The sequence below is a fragment of the Misgurnus anguillicaudatus genome, chromosome 25 (genome assembly GCF_027580225.2).
Source record: "Misgurnus anguillicaudatus chromosome 25, ASM2758022v2, whole genome shotgun sequence".
Lineage (NCBI taxonomy): Eukaryota > Metazoa > Chordata > Actinopteri > Cypriniformes > Cobitidae > Misgurnus > Misgurnus anguillicaudatus.
Window position 1 is genome coordinate 33,658,625 of NC_073361.2, and position 22,229 is coordinate 33,680,853.

General features: G+C 38.2%; 1 protein-coding gene across 1 annotated transcript in view; it reads left to right on the forward strand.

Annotated features, from left to right (window-relative positions):
- Window positions 1–22,229, forward strand: part of scn5lab (sodium channel, voltage gated, type V-like, alpha b) — a 126,841-nt gene that overhangs the window by 90,117 nt on the left and 14,495 nt on the right. Inside the window, exons 17-20 of the mRNA XM_073863598.1 lie at window positions 2,249–2,686; window positions 9,464–9,584; window positions 16,355–16,509; window positions 19,500–19,673. Coding sequence (XP_073719699.1) covers window positions 2,249–2,686; window positions 9,464–9,584; window positions 16,355–16,509; window positions 19,500–19,673 — 888 coding nt within the window. The remainder of the gene's footprint in view (window positions 1–2,248; window positions 2,687–9,463; window positions 9,585–16,354; window positions 16,510–19,499; window positions 19,674–22,229) is intronic.

Genomic DNA, 22,229 nt, shown 5'->3' on the forward strand with positions numbered 1-22,229 from the left:
TTTACAGTAAGCTATACATTTTTATTAGCATGTAAGTTAGTAACAGTTAAATTAGTATTCATTTTTTATTAATATGCGAGTTCTATAGGATGGAATCTATGACCTTTATATTGCAAGGCGTCCTGATCTTATAGGAATTTGTATGTATTTTAGGAGGTGACCAATTTGTCTGAATTCATATGAAGTGAAGAGTACCAACAATTGTGAGGAAAAAACATTAATGAAACCATAACCCCGCCCACAAACCAAACATCACTAGGACGAAAGGAAATTGTAGATGTTAATTTTTATGTAAAATGCCTACGAACTGTTATAAGATTGTTTATGTGTGCAGACCTCTGGAATATGATAAAATAAAGATGCAGAGATTATGCAGAAAATCATAAATGAGTTAGTTCAGTGTTCATGTGCAGATTGTTAATGTATTTGTGATAAACGCTTGACATTTACAGAGGTTTAATTGGTGTTTCCTCAGGAAGGGAATTCCGAGAGTTACACGTTTAATAACTTTGATTGCCTTCTTTCATTCATGAACTGCAACTGAGCAAATTATTAAGAGGAAATTACAGCTACACGCAAAGACTCACTTGATTATTAAAGTACCAGAGCTGTGTGTGCGTCTGTTTGTGTGTGTCAGTGTGTGTGCCAGTGTGTACCTGGTAACCAAATGTACCCACAAAGATAGGAATACCTGCATTTCTTTACCTTTGGGGGACATTTTGAGGTCCCTATGAGGAAACAAGCTCATAAATCAAACAGAATGATGTTTCTTGAAAATCTAAGGTAGCAGAAAGTTTTCTGTGATGGTTTGGGTTAGGGGAAGGGAATAGAATATACAGTTTGTACAGTATAAAAACCATTACATCTATAAAGTCAGGGTTCCCGAGGGTCCTTGAAATCCATGAAAGTTTGTGAATCTGGGGGGGAAAATTCAAGAACCTTGGAAGTTTTTGAAAATATACATGCATAGATACAGATCATTGAAAGTGCTTGAATCTAAGTTTTCTGGGAAAAAAATCCATATTATTCCCTGTGTAGTGTAGGATAATATCATAAAAATTCTAGACTTTTTAAGCACACATGCTAAACTGTTCACTTTAAATGTTTATATCTTCTGAATGCGAATGTTGATTCATACCAAAATGTTTTTTGCATAGTTGTGTTTGACAAATGAAAACGTCTCGGGTTACGTATGTAACTGTTGTTCCCTGAGAAGGGAACGAGACGCTGCGTCTCTCTTGCCATAGTTCCTGCGTCTGTAACGCTGTCTTTGGCAATATTTCAGATAGCGATATATCTCCTGTCTCCCGCGTCACACTGTCTTTGTCATTAAGCCTCATCATTGGTTGAATTTGATATACACATTCAGACGCACTTACCCCTGGAGGCGACCCCAAAATGTCACCGCAGTGACACATCGCAAGTTCCCTCGAAAGGGAACTGTAACAATGTATCTTAAAAGGTAACACGATGTAACCTTGCTCTCACTTGAAATGGGTCCCCACATTTAGTCCTTGAATTTGAGGGTATTAGACCTGGAAAGTCCTTGAAATGTCCTTGAACTTGAAGTTAAGTAAAGTGTGGGAACCCTGTGAAATGTCCCCACAAAACATGGAAACCAGAATGTGTGCATGCATGCGTCTGTGTGTGTGTGTGTGTGTGTGTGTGTGTGTGTGTGTGTGTGTGTGTGTGTGTATATGTGTGTACACACATATACTGACACACACACACACACACACACACACACAGAGTTGTGGGTTGAATGGTCTGATGGTCCCCCTCTGTGTGTGTAGGTTGTAGATGTGACATTTAAAACTGTGTTCTACATCTCACCTGCTGTTTACAGAACTCAAACTGCGACTGCATCACAAAAACCCACCTGAGTCAAAGTACAGGTGTATATGAGCCCAAACAGCTTCACCCTGAGAGCTTCATCCCACATCTGAGAGACGGAAAACTCGGTCTGTTTGAAATGTGAAACAGGAATAAAGAGTTTCTGAATGTCAGGCAACTGCCCACATAAAATCTTAAGGAGAAGAATAATGTTTGGGAATAGCCATGCTAGGTGCGTGGTGTATCATGTGGTGTTGTGATGGACTTTTGAGGCATGACACCGTTGTATCAAAGCACTAACCTTGAAATAAAAATTCTGTTGACATTTACTTCCGAAAGCACCAGTGTTGAGACCCAGTGATAAATTTTAGTAAGATAAATCACTTTGTCATAAATGTCTCTTCTCTCTCCTCAGGTCTTGAATCTCTTCTTGGCCTTGCTCCTCAGCTCCTTCAGCGCCGACAACCTCTCGGCCCCGGACGAAGACGGCGAGATGAACAACCTGCAGATCGCCATCGCCCGCATCCAGCGCGGGATCTTCTGGCTGCGACAGGTCCTCTGCGACTTCTTCAACGGGAACTTCAAGCGAAGACGGCAGAAGGCCAAAGAGGCTAAAGCCATGCTGAAGCTCAAACGTCTCAGTCAGCAAGCGCACTGGTCAGAGGGCAACGGGACGGCCGGAGTCATCGAGCGAGGCGGCGAGGACGACAGCTACATGACCAATCCTCACCTGACCATCAGCGTACCCATCGCGCCCGGAGAGTCGGACGTGGAGTTCCCGGAGGAAGAGGAGGAGGAGGAAGAGGAAGATGCTAGCGAGAGCTCGGAAGAGGAGAGGGAGGAGCCTAAACCGGTGAGTGACATGTGACATCATCACAAACTCTCTCTGAGCGATGAGAGAAGTAGAGAAGTGTGCACTTTATATTTAACTATATGATCTCACAGGTTTGTTCCCCTTTAGACATCACATATGAAACTGTCTCTCGGTTTCTGTCGAGACTAAATCTGTTCTTTGCTTTAAATGTGACATTTTCTGTCCTCATGAATATTTAATGAGAACGATTGTATGCTTAACAGCACAATAATGCATCTGGCATATTAAACTGAACAGATCCTCTTTCCTAAACTATTGTCAGATGATAAGTGTTGTAATGTGCCCTCAGGACAGCTGTGAGAAGATGAAACGATGATCTCACATGAGCTTTTCAAACAGTGAGATGATAAAGGTGTACAGCTGTCCTCTTTCAGTGCACAACAGAAGACACAATGATTTTAGCCTCTTCTGTCTCATCTCACTCGGTCAGTCACACTAAACCCTACAAGCAGAGAGGCAAACCTCTAAAGCCCAAAGTACAGGCTGTTTTTTTACGTGTACGCAAATATAGGTGCATGGTTGAACGCACAGCCTTGCACAGTATAGTTTATTTTACATGTGCACAGACATTTGACGCATACGCATTGCGACAAAATGCAATGCATCTCCTGGGTTACATACTACAGTCTCTGTAGGCACATGCACGACCTAAACGTACAAAGTAGGCGGGCCCTACAAAAATTACCAAAATTGTGTCACGCACACTGTACATGGAACCTTGTAAAATCGGGACTATACTTCACCTTTTAGTGTTGTGTTGCTGTGTACAGTGTGTGTTAGTGTTGTGTGTCTATGTATTGTTGGTCAGTGTGTGTAAGTGTTGTGTTACTGTGTACAGTGTGTGTTACTGTTGTATGTATGTGTACTGGTTGTCAGTGTGTATACAGTATGCGGGTCAGTGTTTGTAAATGTTGTGTGCTGTTGGTCCTAGTGTGTACAGTGTGTGTTAGTGTTGTGTGTCTGTGAAGTGTTGGTCAGTGTTTGTACAGTTTGTGGGTTAGTGTTTGTAAATGTTGTGTATTGTTGGTCAGGGTGTGTATATGTGTGTGTTAGTGTTGTGCACCTGTGACTGTGAGTCCAGTTTGTGAGGTGATGTTTGTTTTGTCTTTTATCTTTCTCTACACCTGTTCTACCTCATTCTGTCTTTCTCTACATCTTTTATCTTCTCGTTTACCTCTTCTTTTATCTTCTACTGCACCTGTCCTCTCTCTTCCTCTCTCTTTCTTTCTCTCTCTCTCTCTCTCTCTTTCTTTCTCTCTCTCTCTCTCTCTATCTCTCTCTCTCTTTCTCTCTCTTCCTTCTCTTTCTCTTTTATTCTCTTCTCCTCCTATAGCATTTTTTCCTCTTGTGTCAGAGATCGTCTGGGTTTCCCCTGAATGAAGAGGACACACACACACACACACACACACACACACACACACACACACACACACACACACACACACACACACACACACACACACACACACACACACACACACACTAAATTAAGTAATGTGTAACTATAAGCTGCTTTATGTGTTTATATGATTTGTTTATGTGAAGCGTCTGTCATATGAATGCAGTGATGGAGTGTGACAGTGCTCAGATGAGTCTCATTACAGCTCAAATTTATCAAAAACCTAAAGCACACATTCAATATGAGTGGTTGTGCAATTGTGTGTGTGTGTGTGTGTGTGTGTGTGTTCTTACAAGCTGTCAGCTGTTTGTGTCTTTGTTTTGTCTCTCAGTCCATATCAATGTTTTCCCATATGGGAATTTCTCGGAGAACATATGAACATTCTGAGAAACGGCTTGTAGGTGAAACTCGGCTGACTCATAATTTTCCAGTATCAAGCCCCATTCTGACATAATTAGTTTCACAGGGGTACATGATGGACTAATGCAACTTTACCACAGGACGTCTGGAACATTAATGGCCAGGTGTGATTTTGTAAAAAGTCAAAGGAATAGTTCAATTTCATTAAAAAAATCCTAATAATTTACTCACCCACATGTCATCCAAGATGTCAGTTGAGAAGAAATAAAGTTTTTTGAATAAAACATTTCAGGATTTTTCTCCATATATTGGACCTCAACACTTTGCAGTTTCAATGCAGCTTCAAGGAGCTCTAAACGATCCCAAACGAGGCATACGAGTCTTATTTAGAGAAATGATTGTCATCGTCAAGAATATTTACTTTTTAACCACAACTTCTCGTCTTGCACTAGCCGTGTGTTGCACTTTTTTGCGTAAACAGGCATTTATTTATTTTTTTGCGGAAAATGAGGATGGTTTTGCTAGATAAGACCCATATGTCTCGGTTGGGATCGTTTAGAGTCTTTGAAGCTGCTTTGAAACTGTAAACCGTTGAGTTCCATTAAAGTCCACTATATGGAGAAAAATCCTGAAATGTTTTCCTTAAAAAACTTCATTTCTTCTCAACTAAACAAAGAAAGATCATTAACATCTTGAATGACATGGGGGTGAGTAAATTATCTGATTTTTTTTTTTAATTAAAGTGGAGTAATCCTTTAACAGCATTGGATTAGAGCCTTGTGTGGGTTGTTTTGCAAACATTATTTAAGAGTTAAAGGGGACATATCATGAAAATCTGTCTTTTTCCATGTTTAATTGCTATAATTGGGTCTCCAGTGCTTCTATCAACCCAAAAAATGTGTAACTTAGTTTTGGTAAATCATTCTCTATAAGCATGTGAAAAAATAGGTAATTGAAATTAGGCTCCCCTTGTGATGTCAGAAAGGGATCTAATTATAAGAATACCGCCCCTTAATCTGCACTATCCAATCACGGCACTGCCATTTAGTCCAGATATCAGCTCATTTGCATTTTAAGGACACACCCAAAAACAGCACATTTTTGCTCACACTTAGAAAGTGTCAATTTTAACATCTTATAATAAATTATCTATATGGTAAAACTTCACATATGCACTCTGGGGACACCAAAGATTTATTTGACATCTTAAATAAGTCTCGTCCTATTTAAATTCTTCTCTTTATTGCTGTTAAATTAATCTAATGACAAAGACTATTACGCATATAAGAGACAGATTGGATCAGGTCCAGTAATATAATTTGATATGGATTTGTCCTACATTTTCCGCCTTTGTTTTTTGGGTCGAGTCCTTTGTGATCTCAGTTAATCTAATGGCATCATGTGATGTGATTGATGTGTTTGTCGTCTGATTGACGGACGTCTGATCTCAGCAGGTGTAAGTGGTCGGCCGGAGCGGGGCGAACCCGAATCAACGCGACCGGACGCCCTGCTGATGGTGTGGTCAAACACACACAGGCAGAGGTCTGATTTCGTTAGGTTCCAGTGGTGAACACTACATTCAGGTTTATTTATAGGGCGGTATGTGCGAGTCTGCCTCTCTCTCAGATTTTGGATTCTTGGCACGCCGGTCGGAATGACCTATAAACTGCTGTTTCCTCTGGGATGTGTCTATTAAGAATAGCACGCTACACACATCCTAATGACCCGTCATGGTTTTTGACATGGGCTTGTTGGGTAATATTTACTAAACGCAATGATATTGATGATGTCGTAATTAACAGCGTGTCATATTACAGTTCAGACAATAGCAGCATTTTCATTTAGTTCAGAGAGTGAAAGATGAGCCATGAAACTCATGTATCTTTATTTCATTAAATCTGTTTGCTTTTCACTTATTTAATATCTCATAAATACATCATATTTTGCCCAGGAATCAGAAGTTTATTTAAGAAAAATATTTTTGAGTTTGATAAAAGTCAGTATTGTTTATGACAAGTAAGTCTTGCGTGTGAAAGCGTCGCCTTTGGTTGTAGTCTTGACCCTTCATGAGTTCACAGTCGTGTTGAGTTCATCCGAGTCTGTGTTCAGTTTCTCTGTGCTTGTGCCAGGACACATTTCCATCGCTTTAATGTGAACACAAGACGCAGCCTCCTCGTGTCAGTAATGATGTGCATCATTTCCACAGTTTTCTCTTCTGCTTTGTTTCTCTCTCCGTGTAAACTTTCCCCACGTGTATTCACTGAAATGAGTACTGAGCCTTTCTGTTAAGTTGTTTCACAGTTGTGAACATGATTTCCTGGTCAGTTGGTATTAGGAGATACGCCCTCCAGTGCAGGATGATGTCATCAAGAGTATTATGATGATTCTAAATAATAATGGGGCGTACACACCAAACGCAAATTCAACGATTTGTGCGAGTAGATTACATACAAAGTCAATGCAAAGACGCTAATAGAACTGGTGCGGGCCGATGCGAATGACACGAATTGGGCGGTGCTTCAAATGTGTTTTCACGCAAGTTGAAAATATTAAACTCAAGTGAAATTTTTGCATGACACGACGTTAAATCCCGTGAGTAATCTAGAGCGAGGAATGCGATGATTCGTGTTTGGTGTGTATGCAGCATAGAAGATATGAACTAAAAGCCACAAAACTTTGAAGTTAGGTCTTTAAAATGTTTGTGTAATAATTGTTTCGATTAGACGTGCTGTAGTGGTGGTCTTTATAACACGCTGTAAAAGCCAGCGGGTGCAAAGCTGTCACCCACAGCCTCGTACAAACAAGAAGAGGTGAAGGGGTGGTCTGGTATTAAATTTCACTAGAAACCCACAACAGCAATCTCACACCATTAGTCAAACACACACATGGTCCTCAACACTTGGCATGAGATTTCCTATACAACAGACTTGAGAAGGACACAAAATCACACCTGATGTACACAAAATGCCACAATAAATCAAAGCTGTACAACTACACACCCCAACCTGTACACACACACAAACACGCGCACACACACACAAATGCTTTCAACATTTGATTTTTGTCTGGGTTTGGAATATTCGCCTTTTGATTTCAGGGTTTTCTTTACTCTGTATATATTATTGTTTCTGACCGGCCCATAAATCCAGACAGTTGATCAGCGGCCCGATTGACACTGGGCTGGGCCAATCACATCGTTAATCACCAACCCCTTTCCCTTTGGTCCTCCGGCGTAATGCATTAAAAAATAAATAGCGCAAGAGTAACCACCCGCCCTTGACATACACTCTGCCGCCCAAAGGCGATTTTCTTCACCAACGTAGTTACAGCGTCAAAATGTTGACAAATCAAAATGAAAGATTTTTAACCAATCAAAAGAAAGAAATTGAGTTTTTGTTACGACGAATGTGAATTCCAGCCAATCACATTACAGAGCTAAGCAGAATTCCAACCAATTAAATGAAAGAAGGCGGGAGTCTCTGTTCACTAAGTTTGAGTGTTTGTATAGTGCTTAAAGGTATTGCGGAGGATTTTCTTTTTCTGGGTGGATCATCAAGACTATTGGTCCTCTTAGATGTCAATCAAGAGTATTGCGCAATTGCATTTTTTAAAAAGTGGAGAAGGCGGTTCTTTTCTAAAATTTGAGAAAATCCTCCGCTACACCTTTAACACATGAATGCATATTGTTTTAAAGCTGCATTACAGAAAATGCATCCAGAGATGCAAACTAAATAACTTAAAAGATCAAAATCTTTAAACATTAAAAATCTTATTAAAGCTACTACAGTTTTTAGAGATTTAGTGAGTATGTTTTATTTGTTCCCTTTTGTTTAGACAAAATAAGCTTTGATTTTGGACAGTATATCCAAAAACAGTGTATCCATAAATAGACCTGTGTTTTTTCTTCTTATGGTAACAAAGTCCGTCCACACCTTTGGTTACACTTTTTGGCTGTTCTGGTAGCTTTCAGTAAATTAATTTGTTCTCGATAATGATTTATAACTTAGTGAGAGATTAAATGTGTATACACATTTAAGAGATCAAAAAGACAAAAAAAAATGAATGAGGGGCTGCATATGTGGTTTTTTTTTTTTTTTTTGAAGAAAACCCTGCATGTAAAAATATCAATGAATTAAATAAAATGATGAATCAAAGAAAACCAACAAAATCTTAAAGGTCATGAAAATTAGTCAAATGTAGAGAATCTCATTTCTACATTTCTTTAACTTTTTCCCGCCATTGACGAGTTATCTCGTCAATTAAGAGAAAACATTTCCCTGTCAATGACGCTTTCCTGATGAGTTTTTACGGTAATCTGTAATTCCGCTATTATCCATTAAATAAATTGGTGATCTTACACCAATTTATTAAAAAATGAAGTAAAACGAGTTTAATTAATTTTAAACTCTGTGTATGTTTTTATAACCGTTCTAAATCTGATCTCTTACAAAATTCCTGTACAAAAATGCAATTATTTTAGCTTTTTGGTCAAAATTTTGTGTTTTTAAAGTAACCTTCCCATATTTAAGAGGTGATAAAAAGAGAAAAAATGAAGATAGGATGAAACTTTTTTCCTGTTTTGTTTGTTTGCTTGGAAGCAAAGGGGCTGTTCTTCATTTGATAAATTTGTATGTTTATATATTTATAGAAGAGCATTTTTTGGGAGGCATTTTGTGAAACTTGTGAAAATAAAAAAAGGCTGGCGGGGAATGAGTTAATGTTATGCTCTGAAATCCAGCAGTTGGGTTGCAATAACCGAGCATTAGGTAATTTTCAAACCAATGGTGTGTTCTGTCCAACAACCCACCATTTATTAAAGTGTTGATATTAGATATTGCTCTTGCTTTCAAGCTGTAGTGACTGGTTCACAAATTGGCCTGAATCAAAATGATTTACAAAATTCACCTATAACCTGAAAGATCACGGAGCTGTGATATAAATTCATCAGTCAGAAAGTGTAAGAACCCAACTGACATGATGGTTTTCTTGTTTTTCAGAAGGATGACACCAGCCTATCAGAGGGCAGCACGATCGACCTGAGGAAACCCGGCGAGGAAGAGGATGAATTCTCTGAGATGGCTGACGAAACGATGGATCCAGAGAACTGTTTTCCTGATGGTGGGTAACACCCAAACCACTCATTTTAGTGAGATAACATATAAATCTTTCCAGACAGCCTCACCATGAGCTCTGCTTGAGTAGAAGCCACGAGTCAATGTGATTAAATCTTCCCTTTTTTTCATCTTTAATTACCAAATTCCCAGTAAAGAACCGCATTATCCGTAGATTTGAAAAGAAATTCACCAATTGGAAAGCTCCCTGCCATTTCTGTGTAAACAAAACAGTGACCGCCCATTTCCACTAAGCTTTTATCAATAAGTAATAGATTGATTATTATACATCATCATTATATTACGATTGGATCATTTGCGAAGCTTCACGGGTTCAGATGAAATGTTGTAAGTCAGTGAAATACTTTCAGCAGCACATGCTTTCTGTTGCCCTGTATCGCTCCGTTCTGAAACAGATGTGGTTTTATATAAAACATTAAACAATTAACTGACATTTAAAAGGGCAGTGGGGCATTAAATTTAATGTCCTGTGTCAGCAAAGATTTGAAAAGCTCTGTCAGAGGAGAAATGGTCCCGTGGTAATTTGATGAAGACTGACTTTCCATATTTAATTTTGTACAATGCATCGACCCACCAATCCATTTCAAACATGTCTTGCTGACGTAGACGCACGGTGAATAGTAAACCGTCTGTTCTTCAAGCAGGGGCAAACTGGTTATACTGGTCTGTTTTAATGGCTTTCGAATGGCTCACCAGATGACCCTTTGAATGTTTTTTATAGTTTAGTGCAATAAATAGTGATGGTTCTTAACCTTTATTGTATTTATCTGTGAAATATCCGTCAGTTAAGGGCACCTATTATGGACTTTTTCATAGATGTATTCTCATAGATGTAATAGATGAGTCTCAGGTGTGCCCAGAATATGTCTGTGAAGTTTCAGCTCAAAATACCCCACAGATCATTTATTATATCATGTCCAAAATGACCCTTTTTAGGTGGGAGCAAAATGCGCTGTTTTAATCTCTGTACCTTTAAATGCAAATGAGCTACAGCTCCTCATTTCCTTACCAACACACACTTTTAGCTTAAAGAGATCTGATTAATACAGTCAACAGTATCTCACTATTGAGATATTTTGGACAGGGTACAACAAAGCTGAGGGTGAAAACTATGGTAATGCAGGACTGTAAATGGGCAGGGCTTTATCAATGTGACCTCATATTGATAAGAGAATCAAAAGTGGATTTTGCATGCATTAAGGCATTGAAGGGATGTGCTTAATGTCAATAAGAAAGATTTGTTTTTGTGAACACCCTAAAGACTTCTGTAAGAGACACTAGTCGACTATCATTTACATAACACATCCATAAAAAGTGTTTTGCACATCCCAAATAGAAGCCCACAAAGCAGCTAACAATCAAAGTAAATCCCGAATGATTTGAAATGTCTTTGTGTAAGTGTTTGCTGTGTAAGCTGAAGTTTGTTCTCTCTCTTTGTGTATTGTGTGCATTTTATTGCCACGTGGCAGAAAGCGGTCAGATAGCTTTGCATGACAGCTCATAAACTCAGTTTCTGAGTGAATGATTTATGGGAAATGTGCTAGCATGTATTTCCTCTGATAATACTGAAATGACATGATGTGCCCCTCCTCACCCCTCACTTCAGACGGGGAAGCAGAAATGAATTTCTCACCTATAAATCGAATAATGGCACACTTGAACATGATTTAATTGAATCAGTCAACAGCTTTCTGCTGGAAAAGTGAAAAGGGCAGATTCACCTGATTTAAAGAGAAATTCACAGAGGAGAATGCACACATTTCTCTGAGTTTTAACTGAAAAAACAAAAGCTTAAAGAGAATTGGAAGTGTTATTACACTTACAAAGCAAGGAAACGTTTTCCTGATCATTACTAGGAAATAAACGGATACGCTTCTGAATGCTTGACTGATGGCCTTTGGCGTTAATTCTCCAACAGCTGCTAATAAAATGATGGTGACATTTAGGAAGCAGATTTGTAGATTTTCTGCCTGTGCAAAAGTCACGCCATGCATTTACATTTATGCATTTAGCAGACAAATGTCTTTAATCTACACATTTCATTTATCAGTATGTGTGTGATCTGGTATTGACAGCAGGGGAAATTGAAATCCTCATGAAGTATATGAGAAATGCATTCTTAAAGGATTACTCCACTTTTATAAAAAAAAATCCTGATAATTTACTCACCCCAATGTCATCCAAAATGTTTGTTTTTTTTTTAGTGGAGAAGAAATTAAGTTTTTTGAGGAAAACATTCCAGGATTTTTTTCTATATAGTGGACTTTAGTGGACCTCAACAGTTTACAGTTTTTATGCAGCTTTAAATGACTCCCCAACCGAGGCATAAGGATCTTATCTAGCAAAAATAAACCTATAAAAAAATGAGTACTTTTAAACCCCAACTTCTCGTCTTGCATTAGTTGTGTGGCGCACCAGCGTGACTTTACGTATTACCTAAACACATGGAAAGGTCACACATGACGTTTGTGAAACTACTGCTCAAGTGTATACAAGTGTGAAGAAAGAGGATCGTTCAGACGTTGTTGTGTGTGAAATGACTTTAGATTTAGATAATCAAACTCAATTCTTGTATCCACATTATGAAATGCTTTCCTCTGGTAGAAGTGTCCCATTATGTAAATTTAACTGATACAAAAACTCTTTTGTACCTTATAAATAATTATTTATTTGTTGATCATAATTACTGTTTGTTTTTTGTTTAGGTACACATATATACAGCAGCATGTAGTCCACAACAAATTTCCTTTTAAGGACAATAAAGTATATGAGCAATGCCATGCAATATACCATGTGAGATTTAAATACCGTTTTTTTTTTCATAACTTAGCTGGTGCTGCGTCTTATAGTCAGGTGCGTTTTGTAAGTCAGTATGAATTAATTTTGACATTTATGAGGCAAGAGACAACATTACCGCTATATGCTGGATTCAGTGATGTGGAATGACGAGTATGTGAACGTCACGCTAGTTGGCTTGTTCGGTTAATTTAGTCTATTCAACCTTCCAGGTAAGTTCTGTATGCTATGGTTTATCATTTAAATAACTGATAATATTACTTTAACGTACATTCAGCCTGCTGTTCTGTCTGCTATTGTTTAGTTGAATAACTTGCCTTTCCAGATTAAATGTCTGTTCTTCGGCTTGGATTTTGTGAAATATTTTTCGAAATAAACGCAATGTTTAGTCCACTGTGACTTATATATGTTATTTTGTCTTTATATGACGCATTTTTGAATGATGTGGCTTATACTCCGGTGCGGCTTATAGTCCGGAAAATACGGTACCCGTGCAAGGTTATAGATAGGTAAGCCCAACTTTTAGACATGCAATGTTCATAACATAAATGCTCACACAAAAATTAAAAGAAAGTAAAATATTATTTGTTCTTTGAAGAGCCATCTCTTCTCTGTATTATTACATCTGTTTTTTGCATTCACAGAATTACTACAAAGTAGGTCCCTATAATTATTATATTGGTAATAAATACATGCACTGAGAATTACTTTTTAAAAGTTTTGACTGAAATGTCACATTCTTAATGATGTAATTGCTCATACAGTACTTTACCTTACCTAATCGAACCCACAACCTTTGCAGCATCAGAATGCTTTGATGTAATGGGTGGTTGCTACGGTGTTCCTGTGTGGTTGCTAAGGTCTTCTGAATGATTTAGGTTGTTGCTGTGTGATTACGTACAGATCATTGCATTAGCTGCACAAAAGGTCATGGGTTCAAACTCAGGGAACACACATACAGATACTAAAAAATACATAGTTTGTAATGCTCTGTAAGTCGTTTTGGATAAAAGTGAAATGCATGTAATCTGAGTCTCTCTGCTATTCGTGCACTGATATATCGATGACAGTAAGATTAGATGTTATGATCAATAGCGCGCTGGTGAGATTCTTTATATGTTTGTTCAGCATCAGCGTTATCGTGCACACGCGTGTTTCCTGTCAGTGATGACATCACTCTGCAGCTTTTACTTTGATAGCTGGTAATTGTTTAGGAAACAATGATTCCCGAGTGTTAGAATGAGTGAGTCTGCCGATGGAAAGAGCGACGGGACAAATTGAGTTGAGAGAACCCTGTTACCATAACCCTGTTATTAAGTTTACAGGGAATAAGTTAATTTAGAGGAGCTCAGATGGCTGTAATGGAGACGCTTTGACGACTGTGAGATGCTAAAGTGGGATTTGGTGGCAGTGATTATTGTTATAGACGACTGGAATTATGTCATATGACAGCAGCGTCTGGAGGGAGAGACGGAGAGATTAACAGAGACGTGCACCTTTAACAACAGACAAACGCTGACTACATCATTTTTTCTATTTGTATTAGACAGAAATGCATTTCAGCTATTGATCTTCACAGCTGTTTGTGATCTTTTGATGCTCTCTGAAGTGTTTGAAGTGTTGTTGTTTTAAAAAAAATCATTTGAAAGTGGAAAAGCCTGAATAAGTGAAAAGTTTTGTTTCATTTAGGGCCATTTTACACCTGGTCACTATATGTGTTTTCTCTGATCTGATTTGTTAAAACTGTTTCATTTACATTCCTCCACATAAATGCATCTTGGCAAAATTTATATTAATCCAATTTTCTATTCCCGCACAAAATGCAAATACACTTCATTACTTCGCATTAAAAACTTCCCAGCATGCAAAAACCAAAACATTGAAATGAAGGCTAACTGGGTCTATACCCAATATAGTCCGGCTATGAGTAACCCACTTCTACCCAAAATAACCTTGAATTTGGTTGCATGCCATTTTTGCCAAAATAATTTGAAGATGTATGATATTCCAGCATGTAAGCAAAGTCCACAGGTGTTCAGGTGTTTGCTTTCATTTGTTTTAAACGTATATGTAACGTCTATTCTTGGGCTATGGTAGACGTCTATTAGACTTTCACTGACAGCCCAAATTTAGCTTTGTTTTAGCCAAAATTGCTTCCTGACAATGTTTATGCAAGAAAAGGCAGCACTTAGTGTATATTGTACTGTATGTTGGACAGGGGACGCGCGTCTACCTACTCGGCATGAGCTGGAGCGCACAGTACAGAGCAGCCGCAGAATGAGACGGCGCAATGATTTACCGGTCCATGATGGGGGAAACGATTCACAAAACTCTCTCTTAAAGTTTTATTTCTTTGTTTAATATCATTCGAGATTGTCATTGGACTATTTTAATGGTTTTTGAAATCTTTTTTACTCATAAAGCAATAGGTGTGTCGTCTTACTTGCGAGTGGCGTGCTTACATTTGGAAGGAGTAAAGCATTGACCTATGTGGCTTCATTAACCAGATGTATTTACTAGGGGTGTAACAATACATGGATATGGATCCATGCATCAAATACATTTCTAACGATACAATGCATCAATGCCACACATAAAATATCGATATGAGGTACCTTTATTTTGACAATTTCTGCTTCCTCATTCCTTGACATAACTTCCATCTACCCATTCACACCAAAGCGCTCATTTTCATTTATTTTCATGTGTTTGTGTCAGCAAATAAATGCAATGCAGTAACAAAGCGGTTGTAGCAGCGAAAAGTTGTGACTGCTATCAGACGCAAATCGTGTGTTTGGAAATATTTTGTATTTGGAAAATGGATTGGACAAACAGATTGGCAGAAAACCTTTGTCAGCAGCATCTGAAACACTACACTGCAACAAATGATTTTCAAGAAAAAATGTTCTTAGTATTTTTGTCTTCTTTTCAGTAAAAATATCTAAAAATTCTTAAATTAAGATGCTTTTTCTTGATGAGCAAAATGACCCAAGAAGATAAAGTAATAAACAAAATAAACATTAAGAAAAATGTTCAAGATTTTTTTACCCCATTGGCAGATTTATTTGCTTGTTTTATGCACAAAATCAATTAAATTTGATATTTTTGGTCTAAAAACTAGACTTATTTTCCTGGGTCATTTTGCTCATGAAGAAAAAGCAACTTAAATTAAGAATTTTTAGATATTTTTACTGAAAACAAGACAAAAATACTAAGACTTTTTGTCTTGAAAATCATTTTTTGCAGTGTAAAGACTTTGACTGTTGCCATCATAAGCTTGATTTTATCTGACATTTTTTCCCTCATTATTTATTTAAAATTATTTTAAAAAGTTAATATTTTTGTTGTAAATGTCCCAATTGGGACAGAGATTGTGCCATTTTTAAAGGGTTTAATTAAACGTTCATGTTATATATTTTGCGTGCATTTATGAGTTATAAAACATGTAAACTTGTAATATTAAATTATCGATAAATTAATCGAATCGAATCATGTGTGCATCAAAGAAATGTTTGATGTATTGGCAAATATCAGATTGCTGGCGGAGATGATCAATACTGTATCGTATCTCAATGAACTGCCAATTTACACCCCTAGTATTTACACAGGCCATCTACTAAAGGGATGTAAATCCATCTCGAAAACTTTTCGGAGGATATTTACACTGGGTCTTTTTACGATAAGATAGCTACCTGATCAGAGAAAATGCATGAAGTGACTACGTGTATAAAGTTTATCTGTAAATCAATAATCTATTCATGAAGCAATTCATACTTGATCTATGACAGATCTATCATCAACTTCGCATTTATAGGTTTAAAGCATTTCAAATGTGTTAAATGTATAAAGGTTTTTGTAAACATGCTGTATGATCTGTATTGTGAAACATGACTTTTAATCTTTAAACCTGATTTTCTGAAGATTCATCTTCTCAATCTCTCTGAATTGTTTGTCTTTCAGTGTGCATACGGCGGTTTCGGTGCTGTGACATTAACACATCTGAAGGTTTGGGACGAGCGTGGTGGCGTCTGAGGAAGACGTGTTATCAGATCGTGGAGCACAGCTGGTTTGAGACCTTCATCATCTTCATGATCCTCCTCAGCAGTGGAGCTCTGGTGAGCTTCAGTCTCAGACAGTTCCTTTGAGTTGCTTGTGTTTAAAGATAAATAATGGTGAATAAATGATGACAGAGTTTTAATCTGTAGGTTTTTTACCCTGTATGGTTGTGATGTTAGTAACGCTGTTCACCGGTGGGTTGAGATATTCACTGCAGTAGTTTCAGTCTTTGGACTGGTTGCTTTAAGACTTAGGCTGTAGTCATGTCCGGCTCTTCATCTGCTTGCTTCAGTGAACTGGTCACAGCTTTATCCACATTGACCTCACACCCCGCAAAGAAACTGACTTGAGAACAGTGTGCAGAATGTGACGGTGTGTTTCCTGCTGATGTCCTGAGGTGGTCATGCGACCCACTGGTCATCTCCTGTCCTGCCAACACGCAGCCATCTACTGACACTAATCTACATCAGCACGTGCCACAGACCATTAGTCGTGTTGTGAGATAATCATCTTCAGTTTCCTCTTTATTAATAAAGCACCATCCTGTTTGATTTATAGCTTTTTAACATTCCTTGAGGTTCAAGTTTGTTTACTTTACTGAAGAAAAAACTGATACAATCAGCCTAATCTGGTTGGCTGGTTTTACCAGCTGGTTAAGCTGGTACTAGCAGGCTGGTTTTAGACCACTTTTTAGCTAACTTTTTTGACCAGGCTGAAAGACCAGATACTTATATCTTAAGCCAAGCTTGCAGCCTTGTCAAGTTGGTTTAAGCAGGTGAGTTGGCTGGTATTCCAGCCTGGTTTTAGCTGTGTAAGCTGGTAGAAGAGGCTGGTTTTAGAGGGGTTTTAGCCACTTTTTTAGCTGGTCTAAGCTGGTCAGGTGAGGAGACCAGCTGACCCACCAGCTTGACCAGGCTGAAAGACCAGATGCTTTCATCTTAAACCAGCTAAGACCAGCAAACTAGCTTAGCCAAGCTGGCCAAGCTTGCAGCCTGGTTTTAGCTGGTTTAACAAGCTGGCTTTAGAGGGGTTTTAGCCAGCTTTCTTAGCTGGTCTTAGCTGGTCAGGTGGGGAGACCAGCTGACCCACCAGCTTGACCAAGCTGGAAGACGAGATACTTACATCAGCTAGGACCAGCCAACCAGTTTAGCCAAGCTGGCCAAGCTTGCAGCCTGGTCAAGTTGGTTTAAGCTGCTGTGTTGGCTAGTCTTCCAGCCTGGTTTTAGATGGTTAAGCTGGTAGAACAGGCTGGTTATAGAAGGATTTTAGCTACTTTTTAGCTTGTCTAAGCAGGTCAGGTGAGGAGACCAGCTGACCCACCAGCTTGACCAAGCTGGAAGACGAGATACTTACACCAGCTAGGACCAGCCAACCAGTTTAGCCAAGCTGGCCAAGCATGCAGCCTGGTCAAGTTGGTTTAAGCTGCTGTGTTGGCTAGTCTTCCAGCCTGGTTTTAGATGGTTAAGCTGGTAGAACAGGCTGGTTTTAGAAGGATTTTAGCTACTTTTTAGCTGGTCTAAGCAGGTCAGGTGAGGAGACCAGCTGACCCATCAGCTTGACCAGGCTGGAAGACCAGATACTTCCATTTTAAACCAGCTAGGACCAGCCAACCAGTTTAGCCAAGCTGGCCAAGCTTGCAGCCTGGTCAAGTTGGTTTAAGCTGCTGTGTTGGCTAGTCTTCCAGCCTGGTTTTAGATGGTTAAGCTGGTAGAACAGGCTGGTTTGGGTTTTAGCCTCTTTTTTAGCTGGTCTTAACTGGTCAGGTGGAGAGACCAGATGACCCACCAGCTAAAACCAGCTGACCCACCAGGCTGTAAGACCAGATACTTTCATCTTAAACCAGCTTATCCTTGTCAAGTTGTTTTAAGCTGTGGGTCAGCTGGTCTTCCAACCTGACCAGCTAAGACCAGCTAAAAAGTGTCCAAAAAAACCAGCCTGCTACACTAGCTCAACCAACTACAGTAAAATCAGGCTGGGAGACCAGCTAAAAACAGGCAAACAGCTAAGGCTGGTTTTAACTGGTCTTTTTTGTAGGGTAGCAATGACATAATATCATTACATTATTTTAAGTAATATCATACTCTGTAACACTTTATACTTTTATAAATGAGTCCTTATCAAATGGCTTGTATATATTTTTCATTATATAAAGTAAGTAACATACATTGTTATACAGAAGTCACCATAAGTTCATAAATAAAAGTCTTTGAGACAAAGCAAGTTTATGATCTTTATGGTCAAAGATAATAAAGACCAAACATTTACTTGTAAACTAAAATGCAAGGAAAGTCAGATTTGGTTTTGATGGTTCATTTAAAGTGTCACGGCCAGTTCTGTCTATGTAAGATTTTTCCTGACACAGCCACGAGAAACAATAAAACCAGAACAAAACCTTCATCATGTCCTCGCTGTATGCTATTATATAACACTGTACAAGATCAGAGGCCTGTGTGGTGTACAGAGATATCTGACTCACAGTATGGGTCTAATGTCAGTGTTCTGCCCGGGTGCCAGGTGTGCACCCGACCGGCTGGTATTTTAGTGGCATTTACCCGCAGTTTCAGCGAGCAGCTGCTCTTTCAGACCGCCGTTTGAATGATTACTCATGAAAACATAAGCAGAAAATGAAAAACAGCAGCGTCTGCAGAAACCTGCGGTGGACACAGATGTTGTCTGCACGTATGTACTGCTGGTGAAACTGCTCAGACGTACACTCTGAAAACTTCTGCCGTCATTTATTCACCTTCAAACACTTTCTTTCCTCTGTGGAAGCCAAAAATGTTTCATGTTGTTAATGTTCTCGATGGGAATTTATTTACGCAGCTGAGCTCCAAAAATTACAAAAGAACCATAAAGGATCATTAAAGTCTGTATGATTTATGCTCTTCTACAGTCCAAAAATATGGTGAATGTTTTGGTACAGCGCTTGGTTGCTCATTTATATTTTGATGTTTTGTCTCATGACGCAGTACTTAGTTACGTTCTCATACACAAAATATAAGATGTATACAGTACCAGATAAATCTTGTGTTTGTTTTTCTGATGAAAGGCGTTCGAAGACATTTACATTGAACAGAGGAAAGTCGTAAAAGTGGTGCTGGAATACGCGGATAAAATCTTCACCTACATCTTCATCTTGGAAATGGGTTTAAAGTGGATCGCTTACGGCTTCAGGAAATATTTCACCAACTACTGGTGCTGGCTGGACTTTCTGATCGTGGATGTAAGTACATCACTTCACTTTCCTAATGTGCAGAGGAACAAAAATGATATTTTACAGCATTAAAATCTCAGAAAATGATGACTTTCAATTTTTATATAAGATATAATATATGTATGATATATTTTTATTATGATGTTTTTATGAGTAATTGTGAAAGATGATCGATTGATATTGGTCACAGTAAAGAAGATTTACATTTATAAAGCTCTTAACATTTTACGGAATGGTGTTTTAGTGCATTTCCAGCAAATATGGGAAAAACTAATGGTTTTAATTAGGTATAGGTTCAGTGTAACGTGGTTAGTGTAAATTGTCACATGACCGGAGTGCTTCCTGTTTGCAGTATCACAAGGTGATGGCTGCCTCAAACTCTAAAAAAACATACAAAACATACAAAAAAATTTTACATATTATCTTTAAGGTCTCTAGTATATTATGCTTAATCGCGATTGATTGCATACAAAATAAGTTTGTTTTTGCACAGTATATGTGCGCACTGTGTGTAACTATTTTGAATACACATGCATGTATGTATTTAAGAAACATATATATATTTATATATATTATGCAAACAAAAAAAAATGTGTATGCGATTTATCGCGATTAATCATTTGACAGCCCTTATTTATATATGAACTCACAATTATTCAGTTTTTCTTTAGGGTGGTGGAATGAATAAACAAAAGTGACCGGTAAAATAATACAGTGCTTACAATTTACAGTGCTATACAATTGTTCAAAGTACAGTAGTTCACTACATTATCCCACCGACCATAAAACTGAATTTTTCATAGAAAATTTAAATTCAAGGTTAATTACACATGGCTTGGATATTTTCATGTCTATGAAAAATGTGAGATGAAATGATCTAATAATAATTGTCGTGTTATTTACAAAGGCTTATTTTTGAGACTTTAAAATGGCAAACAGGGAAAAATATACAACTCAAGACTTACATGATATCCAGCTAGCCAACTCCGTTTGCCATGAGAAGTGGTGGAGCACAGACTGCCATCATTTGACTCTGTTGGACGATCTTGTCCAAGCTTCTTAATCCTTTATTTACTCATCAATTAAATACCTTGTATAGGGTGATTTTGAAGGAAAAAATCATATTTTCCTTCATCTCAAGATATGTCACTTGCTTTTACTGATCAGTACTGTAGCTATCACTCAGTTAACACAGCAATCTGCAACGCAATAATGAGACTCTAAAGAACGGTCCAATCACAGGAGGTAAAAAACATTAAAAACAATATTGATTCGCTTACAACGTAAGTGGGAGGATTTGGGGCGCACAGTCCTGCACCCCAGGGCGGATCCGAAACCAGCCAATTAGAGCTCAACCTCAGGTCACATGTTTTTACCCTTTTTACTGACCTACATAGACACTCATTAGGGGTGCGCTCCAGACACACAAACATGACACACACACAACAAACTCAGTTTTGATTTTAAATTTTTTTAAATAAATTATAACATGACTAACAGTGAAATAGTACAACTAAACGATTTTTATTTGTATTAATTTGCACTATATATTTAACTTTTTGATAACATGTTAAAGTAGCTTTCCTCTCTGGCCAACTTTAGGGTGGTGGCCAGCCCCCACTGTTTCTAGCAATAGACAACAATACATTGAAAAAATCTTTAGGATATTAAGCAAGTAAGTTCCTTTAAAGAGCCAGTAAGATGCCAATTTTAAGCGTCCTATCACTGTTTATAAGTCCCGGACAACAGATTTAAATGCATGCAAGGTCAAAAAACACTGTCATTTTCTCTAAATATACATTTAAAATTACACAATTTCTCAGAGATCCCCAAACGATTCGTGTGAAGGCGTTCAACGACTCAGTCTGCCTAAACCCCACCTTTCAGTAGCCTACTCTGCTATGATTGGTCAACTGACAGAGTCTCTGCACAGACCACAGATCAGTGGCACAGACCAACAATAGTGCAACATGTATTGACCTAGTGCTAACATGATTTACTGAGAAAATCTTTCATTGCCAAACATCTAGTAAGTCAATCCCTCCGTGAAAAGTAATTTTAACCACTGATTCTTCACAGCCAAACGTTTAGTATATCCCTCCTTGAAAAAGTCATTTTAACCACAGATTCTTCATATATCTTCATCCTTTTGGTAGTGAAAACAATCTGAAAACACAGCATGATATGATGTTCACACACTAACTAGCTGTGGGCAGGTCATAGTTTTTATTTTTTCCCGCGGGCAAGGCGGAGATTATTACACAGATTAAGTGTGACGTGGATAAAGTCAGGCAGGAGATTTAATCCATATGACGACTTGTTACAGTTATTCATAGTCGACTCCCTACTTTAGAAGCCAATACCTTTATTAATCTTGCACTTTTTGGTTCAACTACTTTGCACATTGTTTACATTGATGGACAGCTACATGACACACTGCAAAACACTGTAAATATAGCAAAACTTTGGAAGCAGTTGCTAAGGACTTCATTTGGTCAATTTTAAAGATGGTTTTCTCAATATTTAGATATTTGCAACCTAACAAACCAAACATCAATTGAAAGC